The following is a 23,136-nucleotide window of genomic DNA, read 5'->3' as shown; positions in this document are numbered from 1 at the left end:
GGGCTTTTATTTGATAAATGGATTGCCGCTTGTGATGCTGCCGATTATGACTCTCTTCGTGAACTAATTTTGGTGGAGGAGTTTAAAAAGTGTCTACCTGAACGTGTTGTTGTGTATTTAAACGAACAGAAGGTGAACACGCTTTCTTCTGCGGCTGTGTTAGCCGATGAGTATGTTTTGACACATAAATTTGCCTTTCCTGTGTCCTCTGAGGGTGTAAGCCCGACTTCGGTGAACAGTTATCGGTCGTGTCCGGCTCCTGCTTTCCAGAAGGAGGAGAGGTGTTGCTTTTACTGCCACAAACCGGGACACGTCATTGCTGATTGCCTTGCACTCAAACATAAGGAACAGCCTAAACTGTCGCCGCCTAAAGGTGTGGGTGTCGTGAAAGTTGACATTAAGTCAGATGGAGTTGAGGAGTGTTTTAAACCGTTTGTCTTTGACGGCTGGGTGTCTTTGGTGGGTGATAAAAATAACTGTTGTCCCGTGCACATTTTACGTGACACGGCTTGTTCACAGTCTGTTATACTGGCCTCTGTCTTACCCTTCTCTGATAAATCTACCTGTGGGTATGATGCAATTTTACGGGGAGTTGAGATGGGTTATGTTTTACGGCCAGTACACAAAGTACATGTGCAATCTGAATTAATCAGCGGGGTTTTCCCTGTGGCTGTATGCCCGGAGCTTCCAGTGGGAGGAGTCACGTTTCTAATGGGTAATGACATCGCGGGAGGAAAGGTGACTCCTACCCTGGAAGTGGCCAACGGGCCCCCCCCCCACTGACGTCACACAGCCTTCTAGTATCTTTCCCAGTTGTGTTATTACTCGTGCCCAGGCCCGTAAGGGTGAGGATATTAACCTGTCTGACTCCATCTTAATGTCAGCTTTCGCAGATGACCCCGACAGGAAGGCTGACACTCAGGAAGCCGCTGAAACTCCGGAGTCTGGAGCGTCCGCAGTAGAGGAGGTGCCTCTGCCTGTGGATCGTGCCCGTCTTGGTGCGGAGCAAAAGGCCGACCCGACCCTAAGACAATATTTTTCTAGGGCGATGGATGCTACTCAGGTAAAAGGGGAGGGAGTTTATCTCATGGAGGATGATCTGCTGTTGCGCAGGTGGCCTTCAGTAGTTTCTAGCAGTGATCAGGTTCTTCAAGTGGTAATTCCTGCTATTTATAGACCCTCCATTTTAGCCATGGCCCACGAAAGTGTGTGGTCGGGCCATCTTGGGGTTCGAAAAACCTACCGGCGCATTTTGCAGCATTTTTTTTGGCCAGGCATTAAAGCCGATGTAGCAAACTATTGTCGCCATTGTCATATTTGTCAACTTACTGGAAAACCAAATCAAAAGATCCCCCCCGCTCCATTACGTCCGATTCCCGTGGTAGGGGAGCCTTTTGAACGGGTTATAGTTGACTGTGTCGGCCCTTTGCCTCGGACCAAACATGGGAATCAATATTTACTCACCATCATGTGTGCCGCCACTCGTTTCCCAGAGGCAGTGCCGCTACGTACCATAACTACCCGTGCCATCGTGAAGTCATTAACAAAGTTTTTTTCCATTTTTGGCATGCCCCGTGTAATCCAGTCAGATCAGGGAACAAATTTTTTGTCTAAAATTTTCCAACAGGTCCTTCGAACGCTAAACATCCAACACGTTGTGTCTAGCGCCTACCATCCTGAGTCTCAGGGTGCTCTGGAACGGTGGCATCAGACGTTAAAGTCCATGTTGCGGAAATATTGTCTTCAGACGGAGAATGATTGGGATGAAGGCATCCCGTTCCTGTTATTTGCAGCCCGTGAAGCTAATCAGGAATCCCTCGGGTTTAGTCCGGCGGAATTAGTGTTCGGTCACACACCCCGTGGGCCCCTTAAGTCTTTAAAGGACCGTTTTTTAGCACTGCCTTCCCCTGAAAACGTATTGGATTTTGTTAGCTGCTTTCGTGAACGTCTTCACCGAGCCAATGAGTTGGCACGGAAATCTTTGTCTGCTGCTCAATCAACCATGAAAGCGAATTATGATCGGTCAGCGGAGCCTCGGCAGTTTCATGCTGGTGAACAAGTACTGGTCTTGCTTCCCTCTCCGGGAGCGACCTTTTCCGCTCACTACAGTGGTCCCTACGCTGTTACTGAGCGGCTGAGTGAGACTGATTATGTTGTAGCCACTCCGGAACGACGTCGAAAACATCGTGTGTGTCACATAAATATGCTGAAGAAGTATTTTCCCAGAGGTGCCGAGGCTGAGCCGTGCAAAGACATTCCGGTGGAGCGCTGTTGCATCCCTATTACAACCGAAGGTACCATTCTTAAGGATGATGGGCTCCGCGTCCCTCCTTCAGCTCATCTCGGCGCCCGATTATCTAACTCTGAGTTATTAACCAGACTGCCGACTCTTTTGCCCCATTTATCCCCTGACCAACAACGAGATGTGGTCTCTTTATTCGATCGCTACTCCTGCTTATTTCCGGATGTGCCAACTCGGACTACGGTCATTGAACATGACATAGATGTAGGAGCAGCCCGGCCAATAAAACAGAATCCCTACCGCTTAAACGTCACCAAGCGTGAGATTATGAAGACTGAAACAGACTACCTCCTCCAAAATGGGTTAGCAGTACCTAGTTCCAGCCCCTGGAGTTCTCCTTGTCTCCTGGAGGTGAAGCCGGATGGCTCGCGCCGGTTCGTAACCGATTTTCGTAAAGTAAATAAGGTCACTATTCCCGATTCTTACCCTTTACCGCGTATGGAGGATTGTGTGGACAATTTGGGTACTGCCAAATATGTCACAAAACTGGATCTGTTAAAAGGATACTGGCAAGTTCCCCTTACACCTCGTGCCTCGGATATCTCTGCCTTCGTCACACCTGATCATTTCCTTCAGTATAAAGTCATGGCCTTTGGTATGTGTAATGCTCCGGCAACCTTCCAAAGGCTAATTAACACTCTGTTATTTGATTTGAAAAATTGCAACGCATATTTAGATGATCTCATAATCCACACCTCCTCTTGGGAAGAACATGTACAAGTGCTCGGTGAGGTATTTGCACGGCTGGCCAAAGCTTCACTTACTCTAAACTTGGCTAAGTGTGACTTTGGCAAAGCTACGGTTATTTATTTAGGGAGAGAAGTAGGTCAGGGACAGGTGCGGCCGGTAGACGCGAAAATATCTGCTATAGTCGAGTTTCCTCCCCCTTCTACTCGCAAAGCACTTCGCCGCTTTCTAGGAATGGCAGGATATTATCGTGCCTTCTGTCGTAACTTTTCCGCAGTTGTTTATCCTCTGACGCATCTTCTCAGTCCATCTACGGCCTTCACCTGGACCCCAGAATGCCAACACGCCTTTGATTCTTTAAAAACCCTCCTCACCCATGCCCCAGTACTAGCTGCCCCGAATTTTTCAAAGTCGTTTAAATTGGAGGTGGATGCAAGTGGTGTGGCTGCTGGTGCGGTACTCTTACAGGAGGATTCTGAGGGAATTGACCACCCCGTTTGCTATTTCTCGCGTAAATTTGCGAAGCACCAGATCAACTATTCCACCATTGAGAAAGAGACTTTAGCCCTGTTGATGGCTCTGCAACACTTTGAGGTTTACCTCGGGTCGAGTGCTGTTCCTGTTCTGGTTTATACTGATCATAACCCACTCACGTTTCTGTCAAGTATGTACAACCACAATCAACGTCTTATGCGGTGGGCACTTGTGATCCAGGATTTTAACCTGGAAATTCGTCACAAGAAGGGGTCTGACAATGTACTTGCTGACGCTTTGTCTAGGGTATGAGGTCACCGGGTAACCCGGCGTCCAGATCTTAAGGGGGAGGGTGTTACGTGCCGAGTCTTTTGGGGTGGATGAGCTTTCTTCTTGTTTTGGGTTATTAGTTATGTTAATTGAACGCGGTGGTATCTGGGGGGGCGATCGGCCCATCTCCTTTCTTCTAGGTTGGACGTCATTGCCTCGTCGTCCTGGTTGGCCTGTCACTCCATCTACAGCGTCGGCCCCGCCCCTCTGCGCTGGAGGCACGGACACATAAGCTGACGTGGCCCAAGCACCAGGGCGGCTGACTCTTCAGCTCGCCATTTGTGTTCTGTGCACTTATTTGTGTTTCGTTTCGGTTCTTGACACCTTAGAATGATTTCTACTTATCCTTGCTATGTCTGAATGCCTCTTTTTACGGGCATGTGTTCTTTGATTATTGTCAACTGTGTCTACATCACGTTGTGATCCCATGTGGGAGGATATCTGTGTGACGGAACCAGTTGTAGCTTACTGCTCCGAATAAATCAGTTAATACAGATCTGTTGTATTGCTGATTCCCTTTTCCCTCCCACACCCCGGGGTCGTAACAAATCTATGATAGAAACAGAAAGTCTCATTTTATTTATTGACTATTTCAAAGCCTTTGATTCTGTAGAACATAACTTTTTATTTCAAACGCTGGAACATTTTGGATTTGGAAAAAAATTTTGCTCAATTATAAAAATGTTTTATACTGAAATTTACAGTTACATCACTGTTAACTCAGAATTAACACCCAGAATAAATGTAACATGTGGAATAAGGCAAGGATGTCCAATATCACCAAAAATTTTCATTTTATGTACTCAACTCTTAGCATACTTAATTCTAAACAACCCTAATTTTCAAGGCATTAAAGTTTTTGATTTTGAATTCCGCCTTAGCCAGTTTGCAGATGACACAGTATTTTTTCTAAAAGACAAAAACATGGTAATGGAAGCCCTACAAATTATATCCATTTTCTCAAAAGCTTCTGGTCTTCAATTAAACTTACAAAAATGTGAATTACTACCCCTGTTCTCTTGCCTGGAAAAAGAAATGTTTTCAATCCCAGTAAAACATGAAGTGAAATATTTAGGAATTAAATTAATTAGAGATGAAAAAGAAAGGGAAGAAATAAACATAATGGAAAAAATTAACCAAATGCAGAAATCATTCAATCACTGGTTAATCAGAGATCTAACCATTTTTGGAAGAAATTTGTTGTCCAAATCTGAAGGAATTTCAAAATTAATATATCCGTGTCAATCTCTCTACATTAACCCAAAGAATGTTAAAAAAATTAACTCAGTTATTTATAAACTTATTTGGAGAAATAAGACCCATTACATCAGAAAATCTCAACTAATTAAGGAATATAATTTAGGAGGTATAAAGACGACTGATTTTGAATCAATGATTGGAACCTTTAGAATAAAATGGTTAAAAGATTTTATGGCTAACCCTGACTCAATATGGTTTCATATTCCCAAAAACATCTTCAATAAAGTAGGTGGATTAGATTTTTTGCTTAGATGTGACTTTGAAATTTCCAAACTTCCTATAAAGATTTCAGAATTTCACAAACAAGTACTTTTCCACTGGAAAATGATATTTAGCCACAATTTCACTCCTCACTGCGCCACCCTGTGGAACAAGAGAGTAATTGCCACAAACAGGAAGACCATTTTTCATCAGAATTGGTTTGATCACAAGATTCTTTTTGTAAGGGATATTCTTGATTCAAATGGTGAAATTCTTCAGTTAAGAGACTTCAAAAGTAAATATGATATTGAATGCACAACCAAAGAATTCCAGAAAACCTGCAGAGTAATTCCAATTGCTTTAATACATTTAATAAAAAATACAATACTGTCTTCCTATGTTCAAATTAAACTACCAAATTTAGTAATAGGAGAAATAAAACTTAATGAAAAAAAATGTGATAATAAATACCTAAACAAATCCTTTAAAGGTAAATTATATCATGACTTTAATAGAAAGGTGAAATATAAAATAACTGAGACACCTGTCACATCTGGTGCTCAATTTTGGAAATTCATAAAATGGCCAGTGGCCCCCAAAATAAAAGAAATGCAGTTCAAAATTATAAACAATTATTACCCTTCGGCAGAGACGTAACGCGCCTCGTTACCGAGTAAGCCCTGGCTGCAGCCTGCAGTAGCCAGGGTTAGTTGTCGTTACCAGCTGAACTCAATGAAGCAATCAGGGCATAAACTGGGGACACTACAACGGCGTTTCACCGCGCCATGAGTAAAGATCTGAGCTGGAAGACGGCAGCTTCTCTATGAACTTGGACGTTCAACTCAAACCACTCCGTGAGTGGGACTTGGACTTTAAAGGGCTACTGGTGAGTTCAATGCTGGACTTCTTAAATATGTCAAAAAAAATAAATATATATATATATTTATTATGTTGTACACTGTCCTAAAATATGTATTGAAAATTAATTTACAAAAAGGATATAATTATTTGTAAGATAATCAACTTAAGATAAATTGTATTTTTAAGTTTCCTACATTGTAACAGTTGTTCGTTACATTTTCTTGGTTACAAATTGTTGGATTAGTTTTCATCTTAATTTATTCACCTGGTTTACCTTTATGTTTGAAAAATAATTTACTTACCCTTTTATAAATTGTTCTGTTTTTCGATTAAGGTTTTTCACCTGCTACCAACTGCTAATAAAAACTTGGAAAGAGTGAAATCCTGGGTCCAGTCCTGTCCTTTTATTACAAGTGTGGGAGCACGCAGTTCACAAATACACTTGACAAAAACACTTCAGATTTGTCAACATTTTATTGCAAAGTATGTAGCTGTGAGTTCTGCCAGTGTTAATGACAAAAATCTTTGGCATATGACAAATTTAGAGTTTTAAAAAGTTACTTTTTTCCCACAACTTTTGGTTAAATATGAAGCACTTCAGAATGCACTGCAGTTAAGAGCCTTTTTTTAAACAGTTTTATATATAAAAAAAAAAAACTGGGAATGGTAAATGGCGTATGAACAAATACTGTTAAAGGCCTTGTTTTATCCATTGAAATGCACCAGAAACCCGCAAAAATAAATATTTCCTCTAAAGTAACTTTTTAAGAAGATTCTAACAAGGTCCACACTTTGCTCATTCCGGTGGTTTCTTGTTGGCCTCCACATCCTTCTTGAAAGCTTCAATTTTCTTTGCTAGGTTGGGAACCTACAGATGACAGGAAATGAGAATAAAACATACCACTACGACATGCTTTGCTTTTGTTTTTTTACTTGAGGAAACTAAACTATAAAACAAAAAATTTTCCAAACATTAATACTTTGATGATCTTTTATCATTTGCAGATTGTATATTTTCAAAAAAAAATGTTTCAGGGTAAAATATTCTAAGGCTCAATACATTTTAAAATATTAAATCGTCTTACATCATTTTTCTTACCTTTTAATAATATGGTTGTCTTTGTTTTTAAAGAGGTACAGTACAAAAATATCAATCTGGATTTTACAAAGCTACATAAACAAGGAATGAAAATAAACAGCCACGGGTAGAATTAATACAAACTAATGCAGAATGGGTAAGTCAAACTATTTGTCAAGACATTTATGTTGGGAACATATGTCAAGACTTTTTAAAACTTTTTGCTAACTGATTCAACATAGTCTGACCTCTAAAAATGTGTATAGAGGTTTTGCAAGCTAAAAATAAAGAGAAAGTTATACATGTATAACTGGTTCCATTGTGAATACAAATATTTAACCTCTAAACACTTCGTAGAATGACAGAGCTTGTTATTTTAGGAAATATCTGTTTTTTCTCTCCATGGATTGGATGAATATTTCCACAAAGCCTGGTTCTACAAATGCATGGACACCAAAGCTAGAAGATTATAAAGGTTCCACACTTACAATGACTCCAAAACCCACTGAAAGTCCTTTTTTAAAAGATTCTTTTCCACTTTTGGTGAAACATCAATGAATTAAAGGAGACAAACATGTTCTGAGGGCCTAGAAAATATTTCTAAAAGTAAAAATTGGGAAAACAAATACAAGTTGTTTTTTGTACGTCTTAACCGCATTTTTACAGCTGTAAATCTTTGTTTTTACAGCCAGAGAGCTATTAGTTTATTGTGTCAAAAACAGAGAAATTTTTGTGTCAAAGCACTCAAAGTGACAGCATTTTTAATGAACATTTTTCTTTTGAAGAAACAAAACTTGTTTATTTGAACATTAAAATTAAAATTCCAAAGCTAGATTTCTTGTCATTTATTAAAAGTAGGTTAGGTTTCCAGCTACTATTTCCAATTACTGTAAATGAAACATTTCAGTAAAATATTAAAACATTTTCGTGGAAATCTAAAGCTAAAATCCGGAGCCACGCTTTAAAAAAAAAAAGAAAAGAAACCAGACACTGACTGACTCACCTCATAGTTTTGAGCGATGTACATTCCCACTACGTTTCCCAAGGTGAAGCCCGCCTAGAGAGACATATGATTAAAAACACGAAATGTATTGCGTTTTCTTGCATAAACAAAATTAGAGCATAATATTAAACTTTTGACAAATACTATTTAGTGTCAGCAACTTCACTGCAAAACAGTTAGCTTAGCTTGAAGAGCACTAAGCTAAAAACAGTTTTACACCCTGATTAATTAAATCAATATTTTATGCAGATATTTTAATATTTCTTACCAGAAACTGAAGCATGATGAAAGAAAGGAATCCAAAAAGTTTCACACGAGAATTGAAAATGAATAACAAAGGACAGGGAGGTAAATTCGACGTTAAAGGCAAAATTCTACAAGTCAGCGAGCCGTTCGTCGTCAAACAAACGTACGCATGCGCGAGAATACAAACCATCGCGTTAATTTTCAGCAAGCCGCATGGTAGTTTATTCTTCACTTTGATCTGTTATTTTGCTTCCTCATAGAACTACAACTCCCAACAGGCTTTGACGTCCATCTAGCGGGTCTTGTTGCAATGGTGGAGACGGAGGGACATTGAATGACTTTGGCTCCATCACCAAACGGCTCCTTTATTTGTTTAAATAAACAAAAATAGGAGAGATGGAGACGCTTATTCCCGTCATAAACAAGCTTCAGGACGTGTTCAACACCGTTGGGGCGGATATCATACAGCTGCCGCAGATTGCAGTCGTGGGAACTCAGGTAAAAAAACCGCTTTTCATTCTGCATTCAGAAAGCGGCTGTCATGCTAGCAAACCCCACAGTCTTTATCAAATCAATCAGCAAGTATGCTTTTTTTATTTGTTTGGCTATATTAGTATTTTATTATTTAAAAAAGAGACTTCTGTTACCCAGAAGTCATTGCTTTCAAACCTAATTAATTCACATCATGTATGCTATTAAAGTATTTTTTGTTGTGATTGTGCTCATTACTTTTATTAGCTACGTACATGTTACTAGTTGAGGTGGAGGTTGCTCCACCTGACCTAAAATCTTCCTACATTTAGGTGGTTTTGGTGTCAAGGAAGAACTTTGCTTTATTTGCGTCTCCAGAGCAGCGGGAAGAGCTCTGTGCTGGAGAGCCTGGTGGGCAGAGACCTGCTGCCTCGGGGGACCGGCGTCGTCACCAGGCGACCCCTCATCCTCCAGCTGGTCCACGTGGATGCTGGAGACGCCAGGAACAACGAGGATGGAGGTGGCAGCCCAGTTTCTTTGGTGGTCAAAACAATATATCTTCTCAATTTCTCAGCATCTTCCATCTCCTGTGTTTTAATGTGACTGTAGGCAAAGAGGTGCAGGAGTGGGGCAAGTTTCTGCACACCAAAAGCAAGGTTTGGAATTGATCTAATCTTAAACCATTCCACTGCACGTCCAAGACTGCTGCTTGTCCTTGAATCTCCTTGAATCTTCTTGTAGATCTTCACAGATTTTGATGAAATCCGGCTGGAGATCGAACAGGAAACGGAGCGAATTTCTGGAAATAATAAGGTAAGATGCCCATCGAAGGAAATCTTAAAAACCTAACTGGAAATGTAGATTTGCTAAAAGAGGAACGCGTACACACGATAAAATAATCTGCAGACAGCTGGGTTCTGTCTGTAAAAAGCCCTTAAAGTCACCAAATTATTATTTTTTAAATAAAAGTCTTTAAACAGAATTTAAAAAGCACTTAATTTTGTTTGTAGCACCATTAAAAAACAGTTTTGAAAGAAAATATTTTTTTTTAATTTATTTTATTTATTTTCAAACACAAATAATAAAATCAAGACGGTGGTTTAAAAGACATAGTGTGTTTTAAAAAGAGTGGGTTGAAGAGGAATGTTGTCTGATTCCACCCCTTTTTACAACACTTGATGAGGCACATGATTCCATTTACGGAAATATACTAAACATTCACGGTACAATTTTTGCATGGCAACTGTGTTGATTTATTATACAGTCAATTTATTCCCACTTATAAATACTTAGAAAAGTATAAACTACATTTCACCAGACAAATACAAAACACGTTGGTGTCACCTGATGTCTGTGGAATCATCAGACGGCTCCATGAGGGGAAAGTTGAATGTTTTCCAGCTGGATGAGGAAAAAGTTTAGACTTTTTTAAGATCAAGGCTGGAAAATGGACTTCAGGGCTCAACATCAGCCCATCTGTGGTCAAGACATTTTGGATCGTTTAACAAAAATAAGGTCCATCAGGTTTTGGAATCCCACATCCGGTCAGAAATCAGACATATTTATCAGACGAGGGAGAAACTGGATAAACCCCACTCTGATCATCTTTTGATCTATTAAAGTTTTAATTATCATGTGTTGTTTTTAGACAAATTCAAAAAACTGTGCTGTTTTCTGTCTTTAAAAAACACCCAAAACAGGATTTTCTTTCTTTCTTTTAATCAGAATGGGTTTTTACCTTTTCTGTGACACACAACTGGCCACAGTCTGCAGAGCTCCCTCTGCTGGAAGAAATAGCCGTTCTCAAACATTTCTGAATTTATCTGCACGTTCCTAAGACTATAGATTAAAAAAAACCCAAAACAAACGCAGTCCCTCATGGAGCAAATGATCGTTCTAGACTCTAAGGAACAACCGACAAAGTAATGAAGAAAAGATGTTGAGTGAAAGAATGAAAGTCAGATAAACCTATGATAATGGCTGTTTTCTATTTTTTGTTGTTTCTGTAGCATTTTTAATTAAAAACTTGCTTCATTAGTTTTTGAGATTTGCTTAAAAAGGTAGACTTTAGTTAAAGTTCTTTTGGTTTTTTATTATATTACTAAGAAACAAAAGAAAAGAAATAATTTTATTAGTTCTTCTAGGTGATTTTACAACTGTGTAGAAGGTGGTTTATAAATAAAGTTTTTATTGAAATAGACATTTTTTAGTTCTGGAAAGTGTTGCTAAGTGAGACGTGTTTTCGGCAGGGAATCAGCGAGGAGCCCATCCATCTAAAGATCTTCTCCCCCTTTGTGGTCAACCTCACCCTGGTGGATCTGCCGGGAATCACCAAGGTAACCATTTCGGACCTGGAAGCTCCTCCCACAAACCGAGACGAGCCCCCGTTCGTCTGACAATCCGCCTGTAAAATCCCCGCATGGCTTTATATCTGCAAATGTGGAATTTTTTGTTCCTTAAAGTTCTGAATCGACGTTCTGTTGAAGCCCAGACGAAGTCAGGATTAGATTCCAGCTTCGTTTGTCGGCTGCTAATTCGGGATTTTCCCTCCTTTAATGCTCAGCAGTGATGGCACCGCAGGGCTTCTCCTTGAACTAGTCCTCCTTTCCACAGGTGCCCGTGGGCGATCAGCCTCAGGACATCGAGATTCAGATCAGAGATCTGATCCTGAAGCACATCTCCAACCCGAACTGCATCATTCTGGCCGTCACGGCGGCCAACACTGACATGGCCACCTCTGAGGCTCTGAAGGTGGCCCGTGAGGTCGACCCCGACGGTACGGAAAAAAAAAACACCCCCAACATCTGATGAATGCTGTCATAGTTTTTAGGTTTAGTGAGCGCCGTCATGTGACTCATCAGGCAGGAGGACGCTAGCTGTGGTGACCAAGCTGGACCTGATGGACGCTGGGACGGACGCCATGGATGTGCTGATGGGGAGGGTCATCCCCGTCAAGCTGGGCCTCATAGGAGTCGTCAACAGGTCAGATTCAGTCTGATGTTCCATAAAACCAATAATGAAGATTATCTGAATACTTTAAAAACACTTTAACCTTGACAAAAACGCCGCGGCACGCCAGCATCCAAAAATTAAAAAAGGAGACACACATAGTCTGTATTGATCTACAGCCCCTCTGCAATCTCACATGAATTTTTGTGATAATTGTGGCAGAAAAAGCTGGAAGCTGCAGCTGTTTTTTTCTAAAAGATGTAATAAAAGTTAAATTAGAAGATTTAAAAACTGTTTAATGTGTGTTCGCTGTTGTTTCAAGACGTTTAACAAGGACGACTCATTGTGCGCTGAGACGCTGTCTCTTTAACCCAATGCATCATGGGAGATGTAGTGCAATAACGTCCGGAGATCGCTTTTCTGAGCTTCAGTGTTTTATTCACTTGTTCCACGGTCTGACACCGGATTCTGTGGAAAGCTGCACCGCTAAAGACGAGCTTTAGCGGGTATTTTTGTTAAAACTGAGCAACTTTATGAACAGAATCGGAACAAGGAAGTGAAGACTTTAACCACTTCTGATTGGTCAGACTGATGACGTGTGATTAAGCCTCCAAGAATGATTGGTGGAGACAGTTAAAGGGGCGAGACTTTTCCAAAGACAGTTGAAGCTACAGCTAAACCGCGGCACCGTCATTCTTATCAAAATGTCTTTAATAGAATCAAATTAACTCAAAGAAAAAATATTTTGCAATCTTTCATATTCCTAACTACTCGGCGTTTTATCAGGGTCTGTTTGGATGAACATAGAGCTGATATCCTGGAGATGGGAAATGTTTTTAGATCACTTAATGAGGGCAATCTCCCACAGCACACTTGACCATCTCCCAGTGACACTGGTTGAAAAAAACTGCTCTGGAGCGCCCTCTGCTGACATGTTGTATGGTGAGGGAGAGGGAGGCGTCCAGCAGGCAAAACCCGATGACTGAGCCACCTCAAGTGGCTCCTTGATATAGAGGAGCAGCGGTTCTACTCCGAGCTTTCTGCGGGTGACCGAGCTTCTCACCTTGTCTCTGAGGGAGCACCCAGCCCCCCTACAGAGGGAGCTCCTTTTAGCTGCTTGTAATCGGGACCTCCTTCTTTCGGTCATCATGACCCAGAGCTCATGACCATAGGCAAATACTGGAACGAAGATCGACCGGTCAATTGAGAGCTTTGCTATTTGATTCATCACAACAGACCGGGACAGTGACCCCACAACAGCTGACGCCGCCGTCGATGACACGCTCTGATCTTCCCGCACTCTCGGACTAAACCTCAAGATACTTAAACTCCTCCCTCTGGGGAAGAGTTCTCCACCCACCCAGAGAGGACAAATGACCTTTCTCGACCCTCATCCCAGCCGCTTCATACTTGAACGGCTCCAATGCATCCTGGATATTTCCCCTATAGAAACTATTTGTCATAGGCTGATCGCTCCTATTACATCAAGGACGGACGCAGTAAACCTTACAAAAGAAACACCAACCAAGTATTAAATGCAAAGAAATTTGATATGATTTAAGAAATTTCTGGGACACTACTACAGGTTTTGATTAACTATGGGCCAGATTAATCAAACATAAAACAAATAAAGGCTGGAAATAATGAATCAAGGATTGTAGGTAAAGTAAGAGTTTCACTTTTTAAATGAACTGGATGAAAATATCAAACTTTTTTCCTCCTGATTTGGTTTTTTGTGGGATGTCTGTGATGTGGGCGGAGTTTCTGTTCTCCAGTCTGACTGGCAGGCCGTGTTAAATCCTTGTCTCATGTTAGCTTCCCGCCTCGTTGTCATGGAAACGAGCGGCGAAATAAAGATCTGTGCTTGAACTTCCAGGAGCCAGCTGGACATAAACAACAAAAAGTGTGTAGCCGATGCCATCAGAGACGAACAGGCCTTCCTGCAGAAGAAATACCCGTCTCTGGCCAACAGGAATGGAACCAAATACCTGGCGAAGACCCTGAACAGGTAACGTTTACGCAGGAAGGGGCGGGGCCGCTTGGACCGCCGAAAAATCTGGGAGAACACTTAGAAGAATGTGGCATTTAGGGATAATCGGAAAATAAAGTTGTTCTTTTTTTTTTTTAAAGCTTCTCTGTAGAGACTAATAAAAAATGATTAGGTGTTAAATTCAGTTAAATTGTATAGTAAAAAAAACCAGATTTGTTTAAATATATTTTTACATGCATTTCTGTTTTTATTTGTTAACCAGTTCTGTTAAACTGGTTTACCTTTTATTCTTTTATTTTACTGTTACTTGCTTATTTTAATTATTTTTTGTAAGTATAATTTAGAATAATTTGTTGTTATTTTTTGTTTAGGAACCTATTTGTTGGGTACATTTGATCGTGTTTGATATGAATTTATTCTAGACGATTTCAAAAATTAATCATTTTGATAAATGTTTAATAAAGATATTAAGGAACAAACTAAAAGCTTGATGAAACTACTCATTTATCATTAAAGGCTTTTTTTAAAAAACCTTTTGGGCAGTAAAGTTTAGAATTTTGTTTCTCTTATTTTGAACAAAAACTCTTTCAGTGTTTGATATTATTTTAGATTTTATTTCTCGATATTAATTTAATTAAAATCCCAAATTAGTCTTATTTCTGACATTTTATTGTTAAAATATAAAATTTAAATGTTTTAGTATAGTGAAAAAATGAGTACACTTCATTAACATCAGTTTTTCATATCATTTTATTTTGAAAAGCTGATCTTATGACATCTCTTAAAAACGGTTTGAGCTCAGTTTATTCAAAAGTGGAAATAATTAGAGATAAATAAACTCTTCACTTAAACGTTTTGGAGAACAAACCTGTAATTTTATCCTTCTTCAAACTGAAGTTCATCCTTCCTGACTGAAAACTGCCTGAATTTGCTGAAAAAATCCTAAAAGCTCCTCGGTTCCTCCAAGAACCAGCTGGTACCAACAGGCTGTTGTCACTGTTTTGGTGTTTGTGCTTTCAGATGGACACAATTTTCTAACTTCTTTTTGTTAAAAATAAACAAGTTAACACAAACTCATTGACACATTTTTCTTAAACAAAAGACTTTGCAGAATAAACGAAAAATTATTATTATTATTATTTTTAAAACTGACAAAGCAACTGGAATGAGGGATATGTGTGTTTTTTTTCCTTCGTAGATTTTAAATGGATTTTTCATATTTTCCCTCTAAACCAGACATGTCCAAAGTCTGGCCCGCATTCTGGCTCGCAGGCTCCTCTCTTAAAATCTAAAATATTCGGCCCCCGTCACATTTCTTGATTATAATTGGTTCAATTATGTTATAAGCCGTTATAAAGCTGTGGCTGCTTGACCTTTAGAGCCTGAAAACGAGAAAAACAGAACAGATTTGTTCCTGTGATCAATAGCACAATGGTTTGTTCTTCTAAATGTGTTATTTTCCTGCTCACGTGATTTAAATGTAGAAGAATTTAATAATAAATCTAATAATAGATAATATGGAACATTTCCTATGAACCCAGATTTAATGTTGACAAAAGGTTTTTTTAATTTTTTTGTGAAATTCACTGTAATTTTGGTTAAAAAAAGTATTTACATTTATTTCTTCTTTATTAAGAAATGAAAAGTATCTCATAGCAAATTAATTGCCTTTAATTTATTTAAGGCTTCAAAGAACAAAGGCCCTCAGACATTTTCTGCTCTCTAAATTTGGTCCTAAAGATCAAACTAACTAACCAGCCAGCAACTAGTACTAGACTAGTTGAAATGGGTTCAGGGTTTTGTGTCCTGGAACAACCATTTAAAGTGCGCCCTTCCCCCGTCTGAACGTCAGGTTACTGATGCATCACATCAGGGACTGCCTCCCCGAGCTGAAGACGCGCATCAACGTCCTGGCCGCTCAGTACCAGTCGCTGCTGAGCAGCTATGGTGAGCCCGTCGAGGACGCCAGCGCCACCTTGCTCCAGCTCATCACCAAGTTTGCCACCGAGTACTGCAACACCATCGAAGGGACGGCCAAGTACATCGAGACGGCAGAGCTGTGAGTGGTTCCTCAGTCCGCCACATGGGGGTGCTGTTGATCCGAGGGAACCGGGCCGATCACCTGCATGGGTTTCATCATTCAGTGTTTGGGGGCGGGTGGAGGAAGGAGAGCTGACAGAACTGCAGGCTTCTCTTTTAATGACACCCCCCTATCACACCCCTGTGTTTCAGGTGTGGTGGAGCCAGAATTTGTTACATTTTCCACGAGACGTTTGGCCGGACGCTGGAGTCTGTGGATCCTCTTGGAGGACTCACCACCATCGACATCCTGACCGCCATCAGGAACGCAACCGTACGTTTTCCAAGACGCTGCAGCTCTTAAATAATGTCTGATGATCCCAACGCGGCTCTGGCTCACCCCCTCACCCCTCTCCCCGCTCCCGGTCTAGGGCCCCCGGCCGTCTCTGTTTGTGCCGGAGATTTCCTTTGAGCTGCTGGTGAAGAAGCAGGTGAAGCGCCTGGAGGAGCCCAGTCTGCGCTGTGTGGAGCTGGTCCATGAGGAGATGCAGAGGATCATCCAGCACTGCAGCAACTACAGCACACAGGTGCACAACACACACACAGGTGCACAACACACACAGATACACAAAACACACACACAGGTGCACAACACACACAGGTACACAAAACACGAAGCTACACAACACACAACTAAAGCACACAGGTACACAATACACACAGCTACACAACACACACAGGTACACAACATGCATACACATATAGGTACAACATGTACACAGAGATACACGTAGGAACACAGGTGTTGGGTACACACTTGGGTACACGCAGACACATTTGGGTGCACACAGACACACTAGGGTGCACTCTTGGGTACTCACTAGGGTGCACTCTTTGGTACACACTAGGGTACACACTAGGGTACACACTAGGGTACACACTAGGGTACACACTAGGGAACACACTAGGGAACACACTAGGGAACACACTAGGGAACACACTAGGGAACACACTTGGGTACACAGTAGGGAACACACTTGGGTTCAGAGTAGGGTAAACACTAGGGTACACACTAGGGTACACACTAGGGTACACACTAGGGTACACACTAGGGAACACACTAGGGAACACACTAGGGAACACACTAGGGAACACACTAGGGAACACACTTGGGTAAACACTAGGGTACACACTTGGGTACACTCACAGAAGTACATGCTGCAGGCAGACACTGACGTGCAGATTTCTGGGTGTTGCAGGAGCTGCAGAGATTCCCGAAGCTCCATGAGGCCATCGTTGAAGTGGTTACTTCTCTCCTGAGGAAGAGGCTGCCCATCACCAACGAGATGGTACCTCCTCTTAGTCCAGCTCCCCCTCCAGAGCTGCAGAGATGGACTGACCCACGTCTTTCTTTCCTCCCCCAGGTCCATAACCTGGTAGCTATTGAGCTGGCTTACATCAACACCAAGCATCCAGACTTTGCAGACGCATGCGGCGTCATGAATAACAACATTGAGGTCCGAACTCCACAAAAACACTTTTTTGAAAGCTTTCTTTGTGATTTATGGCGCTGTTGAGTCATTAATGCACAATTTCAGAAACTTTGTCTGGAAATATTTTGATTAAGTTAGTTTGTTTGGCATTTCTCCCTTTCTTCACAGGAACAAAGGAGAAACAGGATGAGAGAGCTGCCGGCCGCGGTTCCCAGGGATAAGGTGAAAGCTGTTCATTTCTTTAAAAGTGTGATAACAGCAGATCATTTGTCATCTTTCTCAGAGTTCTTTTTTAAGGTCCTGTGAGGCAAATGCTTCGGATAGTTTCCATCCCTTTCCTTCCCCGAGAGCCTCCAGCTCTCCGCCGTCGCCAGCCTCCTTCACTCTTTCCAGATTTCCTTATTCTCTTTCTTTCTTCGTATTCCTGCCAGTCTGTGGGCAAAGGCCCGGCTGGCCCGGTTGCGGTTTCTGGTGATCCTAATGCGTCTGGAGCAGACGTGGACGGTGCCAAGGTGGGCACGTAGCGCAGCCGCCTGGCTCTGCTTCTGGATGACTGTGGGTCGTGGATGAGTGGATGGATTTGCATGGGTTGCTGGCATGCACCATTGTTTATGCGTGCTGATGCTCCTGATCTGAACCCCTCCCCCGGCCCGTCAGAACCTGCACTAACAACACTTGTGCTCCTCTTTTCTCCCCCTTCTTCCAAACTCCTCCTGTCTCCATTTCCTCCTTTGGGGTTTGGAAAAAGTTCTGTGAAGTCGAGCTTTTCTGCGAAATCTTGAGCGTTGATCGCATCTTTCAGAGAAGGAAAGATGCGATCCTGCCTTCTCTATGTCTCAGAGTAGAAAAAGGAAAGCATTTAAAAGGGAGAAAAAAGATCTCAGGATGTCTCAAAGATGGAAATATTATAATAAACACTGGACTGAAGAATTTAAACGTTTATTAATGAAGAGGGCCAAACAAAAACTATTGATTCACTTGGCTTTATTGATCAGAGCTTTAAAAACAGGAGTTCCTGCAGTGATGCATGGCAGCGGTAGTGTGATGATATGGTAGTGCTCAGCTGCATTGAGAATTAGGGAATGTTATGAGCTTCTGCTGTCATGAAAAGGAAGGAAACAAAAAGTTCATATTTGGAGGAACAACGTTAAAAACTTGTAGCTAATCAAGTTTAACATTTTAAAATAGTCGTAGGTACAAAGCAAACATGCTTTAAGACACTTTAGGCAGTTAATGTCCAACATTTCTAGTTCCGATTTTATTGGCTAAAACTTTCAAAAATCTTTAATACCAGAGCTTCAGCTCCAATGTTGACATTCTTTTGACTTTCGTGACTCCTCGACCGTTTATGCGATTAACGTCATTCCAGTGGATTCTGAAGCGTCGATATGCAACACTTTACAGTCGTGAAGTTTTTACGGAATTGTAAATCATCATAATCAAAAATTTATGGTATGTTAAAGAACATACATGAGGTTAACGGGGTTAACGGGGAAGCCGTAACTCTTCAACCGTTAACATGATCAACGCGAATCAGTGGATTCTGACGCAGTTCATGCCAGATTTGCACAGATATACAACACATTGCTAAACAAAGTGTGGTATAACAACGCAAAGCTGCCAGTCAAGTATTGCACATCAGTGCAAAGCTGCATCTCTCCAAATCAGATAAAATGAAGTTAATTCCCCTAAACGGTTGTAGAGTTACGGAAGTTGAAAGAGTTTAAAAGCTGGAACTAAAGCTCAGATGTTTAAGGGATGAAATAAGCTGAGAGTATTTTCATTTCTATGATCGGAAACTGATTTTTTTCTACAAACGCCTTCTAGAGGTTAGTTGGGGAACTGCACCAGGCTTTAGTTTAGATACACTTGGTAATTCATCAAACATGGAATGCTTTAAAGCTTCTATTTTTGCTAAACAAAAAAAGTTCTTCTGTTAGTTTTTAATGTAAGAATTTGTCCTTTTTTGCTTCAAGGGTTAATTTTTTCTAAAATATTTCCGGACGTTCCCACCAAACGATCTTTATACGGTGAAAAGGGAACAGTCTCCATCCTTTTTTCCCTCCAGTTTTTATGGAAAGAAGTTGCCTCTGTTTTCCTTTCTACTAGGTCTCTGATCCTAATCTGGGCTTAGATCTGCATCGTCTTTCAGGAACGAGGACACTCGTCTCCAAACGGGTTAAAAACATTTAGCTAAAAAAGCTAAAACGGTTCCAGAGGGTTGGATTTTGTCTTTTTTAAAATATGAGTTTTTAATAGAAAGTATTTGAATGAGTTAAGAAGCTAATAGACATGTACTTTTAGCGCTTTAATTGGTATTTTGTCTTTGTGAGTCCAGATAAAGTCGCAGTTATTTCTGTGGAGAGGTCAAAGGTCATTGTGTGTGTTTGGGGGGGCTAATGATTTTGACCTCAGCTCCATCCTCGTCTATAAATGAAATTTACGAGGACGTTGAAAGTCACACAGACACAATTAGACACAAAATGACGACAAAACCGCAGCCCCGACAGACAGGAGGTGTGGAGTGTCTGCTCAGGTTGTGGGTTCAAATCCACGGTTGGTTCAAAGTTTTCACAAAACAACTCGGCATGTAAAGGTTGGAATTGGGGGGTAAACCCCCCGATTGCTCCACCCAGGTGTTGGATTTGACCTGAATGGGTATTGGACTTCAGATTGGAGGACATGTGGCTCTGATCCAAAACGAGCTCCGTTGTAGAAGAACGGTTTTGTTTCCTGCATCCCTGATGACTGGGATGCTGGACGGTCATTTCCACATTTTCTTTGCCCCAGACGAGCCCGACTGACTGCACAGAAGTCAGAGATGCTTTCCTTCTTGTCCTTCCTGTCCTGCTAACCGTTACGGCCCTGAACTGTGGAGACAAACCCTCAAAGAAAGGAGGCTCTATTGAGTAAACACGCCGTCTCATCTCAGGCTCCTGCGGCGGGGCCCCAGGGCGAGCAGGACGGCACCGGGAACTGGAGAGGGATGCTGAAGAAAGGAGAGGAAGCTCCTGCCTCCGGACCCGGAACTCCTCTGAAAGGAGCCGTCAACCTTCTGGACGTGGTAACCGAAGCCTGACGGCTGGAACCGTTGCTTGGCAAAAAGAAAAAATATGCTAACCTTTAGGGTATCGGGCATCTCTGCACTCGCAATGAGCAGAATGGAAGATCAGAGACGCAGAAATGTTCTGGATTCAAGAAAGCAAAAGTCATTTTGGACGATCGAGTAACTAAATTCTGAGATGACAGTCGAGGCCGCAGAGGCTTTGTGTCCCTGGGATGAGGAGGGGGACGGCCCCCCCAAGGGCCCGACCCATATCGAATTTGTATATTTTATCAGCTGCAAGTGTCCCGGGGAGAGAAGATCCTTCCAAAAGCTTTTGGCAACATTCTCTGCTCCAGATGTGAGAGCGTGGATCACTGACGTATTTTAATTGGCTTAATTCTTATTTTCCGTAGATCTCGCTTAATTTGACTGTTTTTAAAATCATCTAAATGTCTGACGTATTTGATGTTTACTCACTCTAATATTTCTTTCTTGTTTTTCTCAGTGAATAAAGATAAAGATAGTTGAAGTGAATTTTTGCCTGGGGGGGCCTTCAGTGACGCTACCCCTCCCTCTGCCTCGCTCCTTAAAAATAACATTTTATCAACGTGGTTAAAGGGGAGCCAGTTTAGCTCGTGCTGGTTTGCGGCGCCTTCCGTCCGTGAAACCCGGGTTCGACTCCGGGCTGCTCCCTGTTCCCTTCTCTACCTCTGCCGGTTCCAAGCCCGGTTTGAGAAGGTTGCGTCAGGAAGGGCATCCGGCGTAAAACATTTACCATGCGACTCGTTCGCTGTGGCGACCCCTGATGGGAGAAGCCGAAAGTGGAAGATCAACGTGGTTAAAGCAGAAAACTTTAGTAGGAAAAATCGACTAAATTATCATAAGATCAGAGTTTTTAAAGAAACTTCCTCCTAAACAAACTGATGAGAGCTGAAAAATGAAATAAGAAACTCAAAAGAAAACTAAAGTTTACATTTAACATTTAATATTTTACTGTGTATGATGTTGCAGTTGAATTGATCTCTAATGTTCTTCTTGACCTCTTTTTTTTTCAATATAAAAAGCCCGTTCCTGTTGCCAGGAAGCTTTCGTCTCGTGAGCAGCGGGACTGTGAGGTCATCGAACGCCTCATCAAGTCCTACTTCCTCATTGTCCGGAAGAACATTCAGGACAGGTAACTTCACCTCCAGGATTAGAGGGAAAGGAAACAATGAGAACAAAGTCAACCATTTTTGAGAAAAAGTCCTAACTTTATAAGGACAAAGTTTAGTAAAAAAAAAAAAAAAGTTACATTTAGCTTTTAAAATGTTTCCACAACACAAACATTTTCCGTTTCTTTATGCTGCTCACGTATCTCGCTGAGTCTGCTTTATATTTTCATGAAATTACAAGAGTTTTGAATCATACAATTATTATTCTATTTATATCAAATGTTGACTATTTTTTCATTATATTCTGACTTTATTCTCATCAAATAAAACAAAGTATTTTTGTAATTTTACAGCTTTATTCTAATAACATTTTGACTTTTTCTAATAATTGTACTTTTTAAGAATTATTATTATTAAGTTTGAAGACTTTGTGCTTATAGTTTTGCAACATTTCTTCTTGATTATGTCTGTCATAATTGGACTACTGTCATAATTTTTTAATTTTTTTTCTCTACTTTATTCTCAGAATTTTTTAAACTTCTACTCATATTTGAAACCAATAATCATAAAATTGTGACTCTATTCTCATAAGTTCAATACTTTTCTACATACTTGATTAATGTTCCCTTTTATAAAAAAAAACCTTTGCCGCAGGTTTTTTATTTGATCTCTTTTTGAGATTAAAAGCAAAAATGTGATCCACGTCCACTAGGTTTCCTTGCAGGAACCAGAAGCCCCGCCTCCTTTTTGGCTAACTTAACCTCTCTTCATTGGTCTGCTCTACCAGCGTGCCGAAGGCCGTGATGCATTTCCTGGTCAACCACGTGAAGGACAGCCTGCAGAGCGAGCTCGTCGGCCAGCTGTACAAGTCGGGCCTCCTAACCGACCTGCTGACAGAGTCTGAGGACATGGCTCAGCGGCGCAAGGAGGCGGCAGACATGCTGCAGGTACCGGCACCTCCCCCCTTCCTGGCGGGGCCCCAGTCTCAGATCATTGTTGTTGTTTTTTTCACATTCAACGTTTGTTTGGGAATTGTGGTCCGTAGGCGCTACAGAGAGCAAGCCAGGTCATCGCCGAAATCAGGGAGACGCATCTGTGGTGAGAAACATCCGCCTGATCCCGCCCCCGAAGGGCGGCGCCCCTCGTACCCATCAGGCCTCAACTTCATCAAGGATCAAGGATCCCTCAGCTATAAAACTAGTCAGATCCCTGCTCCCGTGTGCAGAAGGCGTCATGGCGGCTTCTTAAAAGGCGTTCTCTGGAGCATCAGAATCTGTGAGGTGGATGTAGGGACGTAAACATACGGATCATTTCCGCTTCTGCTCTGCAATCTTTTCAAAGTCTCGTGTCAAAAAGCACTGAACCTATTCGTTTTGGGTTTTGCACTGTTGTCGCCACACTGTACAGCCGTTTCAGATGTATTTATTTCTGTGTTATTTAAATGTGTCGCTCTGCAGGAACGTATGCAGAAGGTCAAAGGTCGGATGTACATATGTGTTCGCCTCATTAAAGTCAGAATAAATGGAAGTATTTTATCGCCGCTCGGCTCCTTCTTGAAGAACACAAACTCAAACG

The 23,136-nt window shown here is 41.4% G+C and overlaps 2 protein-coding genes across 3 annotated transcripts; one reads left to right on the top strand and one right to left on the bottom strand.

Moving 5' to 3' along the window:
- Positions 1–6,051: 6,051 nt before the first annotated feature.
- On the top strand, positions 6,052–23,101 carry LOC101168415 (dynamin-1-like protein). 2 transcript variants are annotated; one of them, XM_011490924.2, is made up of 20 exons: positions 6,052–6,140; positions 8,703–8,940; positions 9,292–9,433; positions 9,523–9,569; positions 9,655–9,726; positions 11,163–11,249; positions 11,527–11,689; positions 11,775–11,895; positions 13,739–13,870; positions 15,705–15,911; positions 16,085–16,205; positions 16,303–16,458; positions 17,131–17,220; positions 17,296–17,388; positions 17,533–17,586; positions 17,796–17,876; positions 20,297–20,428; positions 21,475–21,584; positions 22,349–22,508; positions 22,607–23,101. In XM_011490924.2, exons 2-20 carry the CDS (start codon positions 8,839–8,841, stop codon positions 22,661–22,663), a joined length of 2,127 nt encoding a protein of 708 aa, XP_011489226.1. In that variant the 5' UTR covers positions 6,052–6,140; positions 8,703–8,838; the 3' UTR covers positions 22,664–23,101. The 2 variants fall into 2 exon arrangements, with proteins under 2 accessions (XP_011489226.1, XP_020569690.1); XM_020714031.1 differs by lacking the exon at positions 17,796–17,876.
- On the bottom strand, positions 6,505–8,626 carry stmp1 (short transmembrane mitochondrial protein 1). The gene is made up of 3 exons (XM_020714032.2): positions 8,465–8,626; positions 8,197–8,250; positions 6,505–6,983 (listed from the first exon to the last, which is right to left on the bottom strand). Exons 1-3 carry the CDS (start codon positions 8,477–8,479, stop codon positions 6,912–6,914), a joined length of 141 nt encoding a protein of 46 aa, XP_020569691.1. The 5' UTR covers positions 8,480–8,626; the 3' UTR covers positions 6,505–6,911.
- Positions 23,102–23,136: the final 35 nt, after the last annotated feature.

The sequence above is a fragment of the Oryzias latipes genome, chromosome 23 (assembly GCF_002234675.1).
Source record: "Oryzias latipes chromosome 23, ASM223467v1".
NCBI lineage: Eukaryota > Metazoa > Chordata > Actinopteri > Beloniformes > Adrianichthyidae > Oryzias > Oryzias latipes.
Note: the sequence above shows the minus strand (reverse complement) of the source record. Positions and strands in the feature narration are given on the sequence as shown.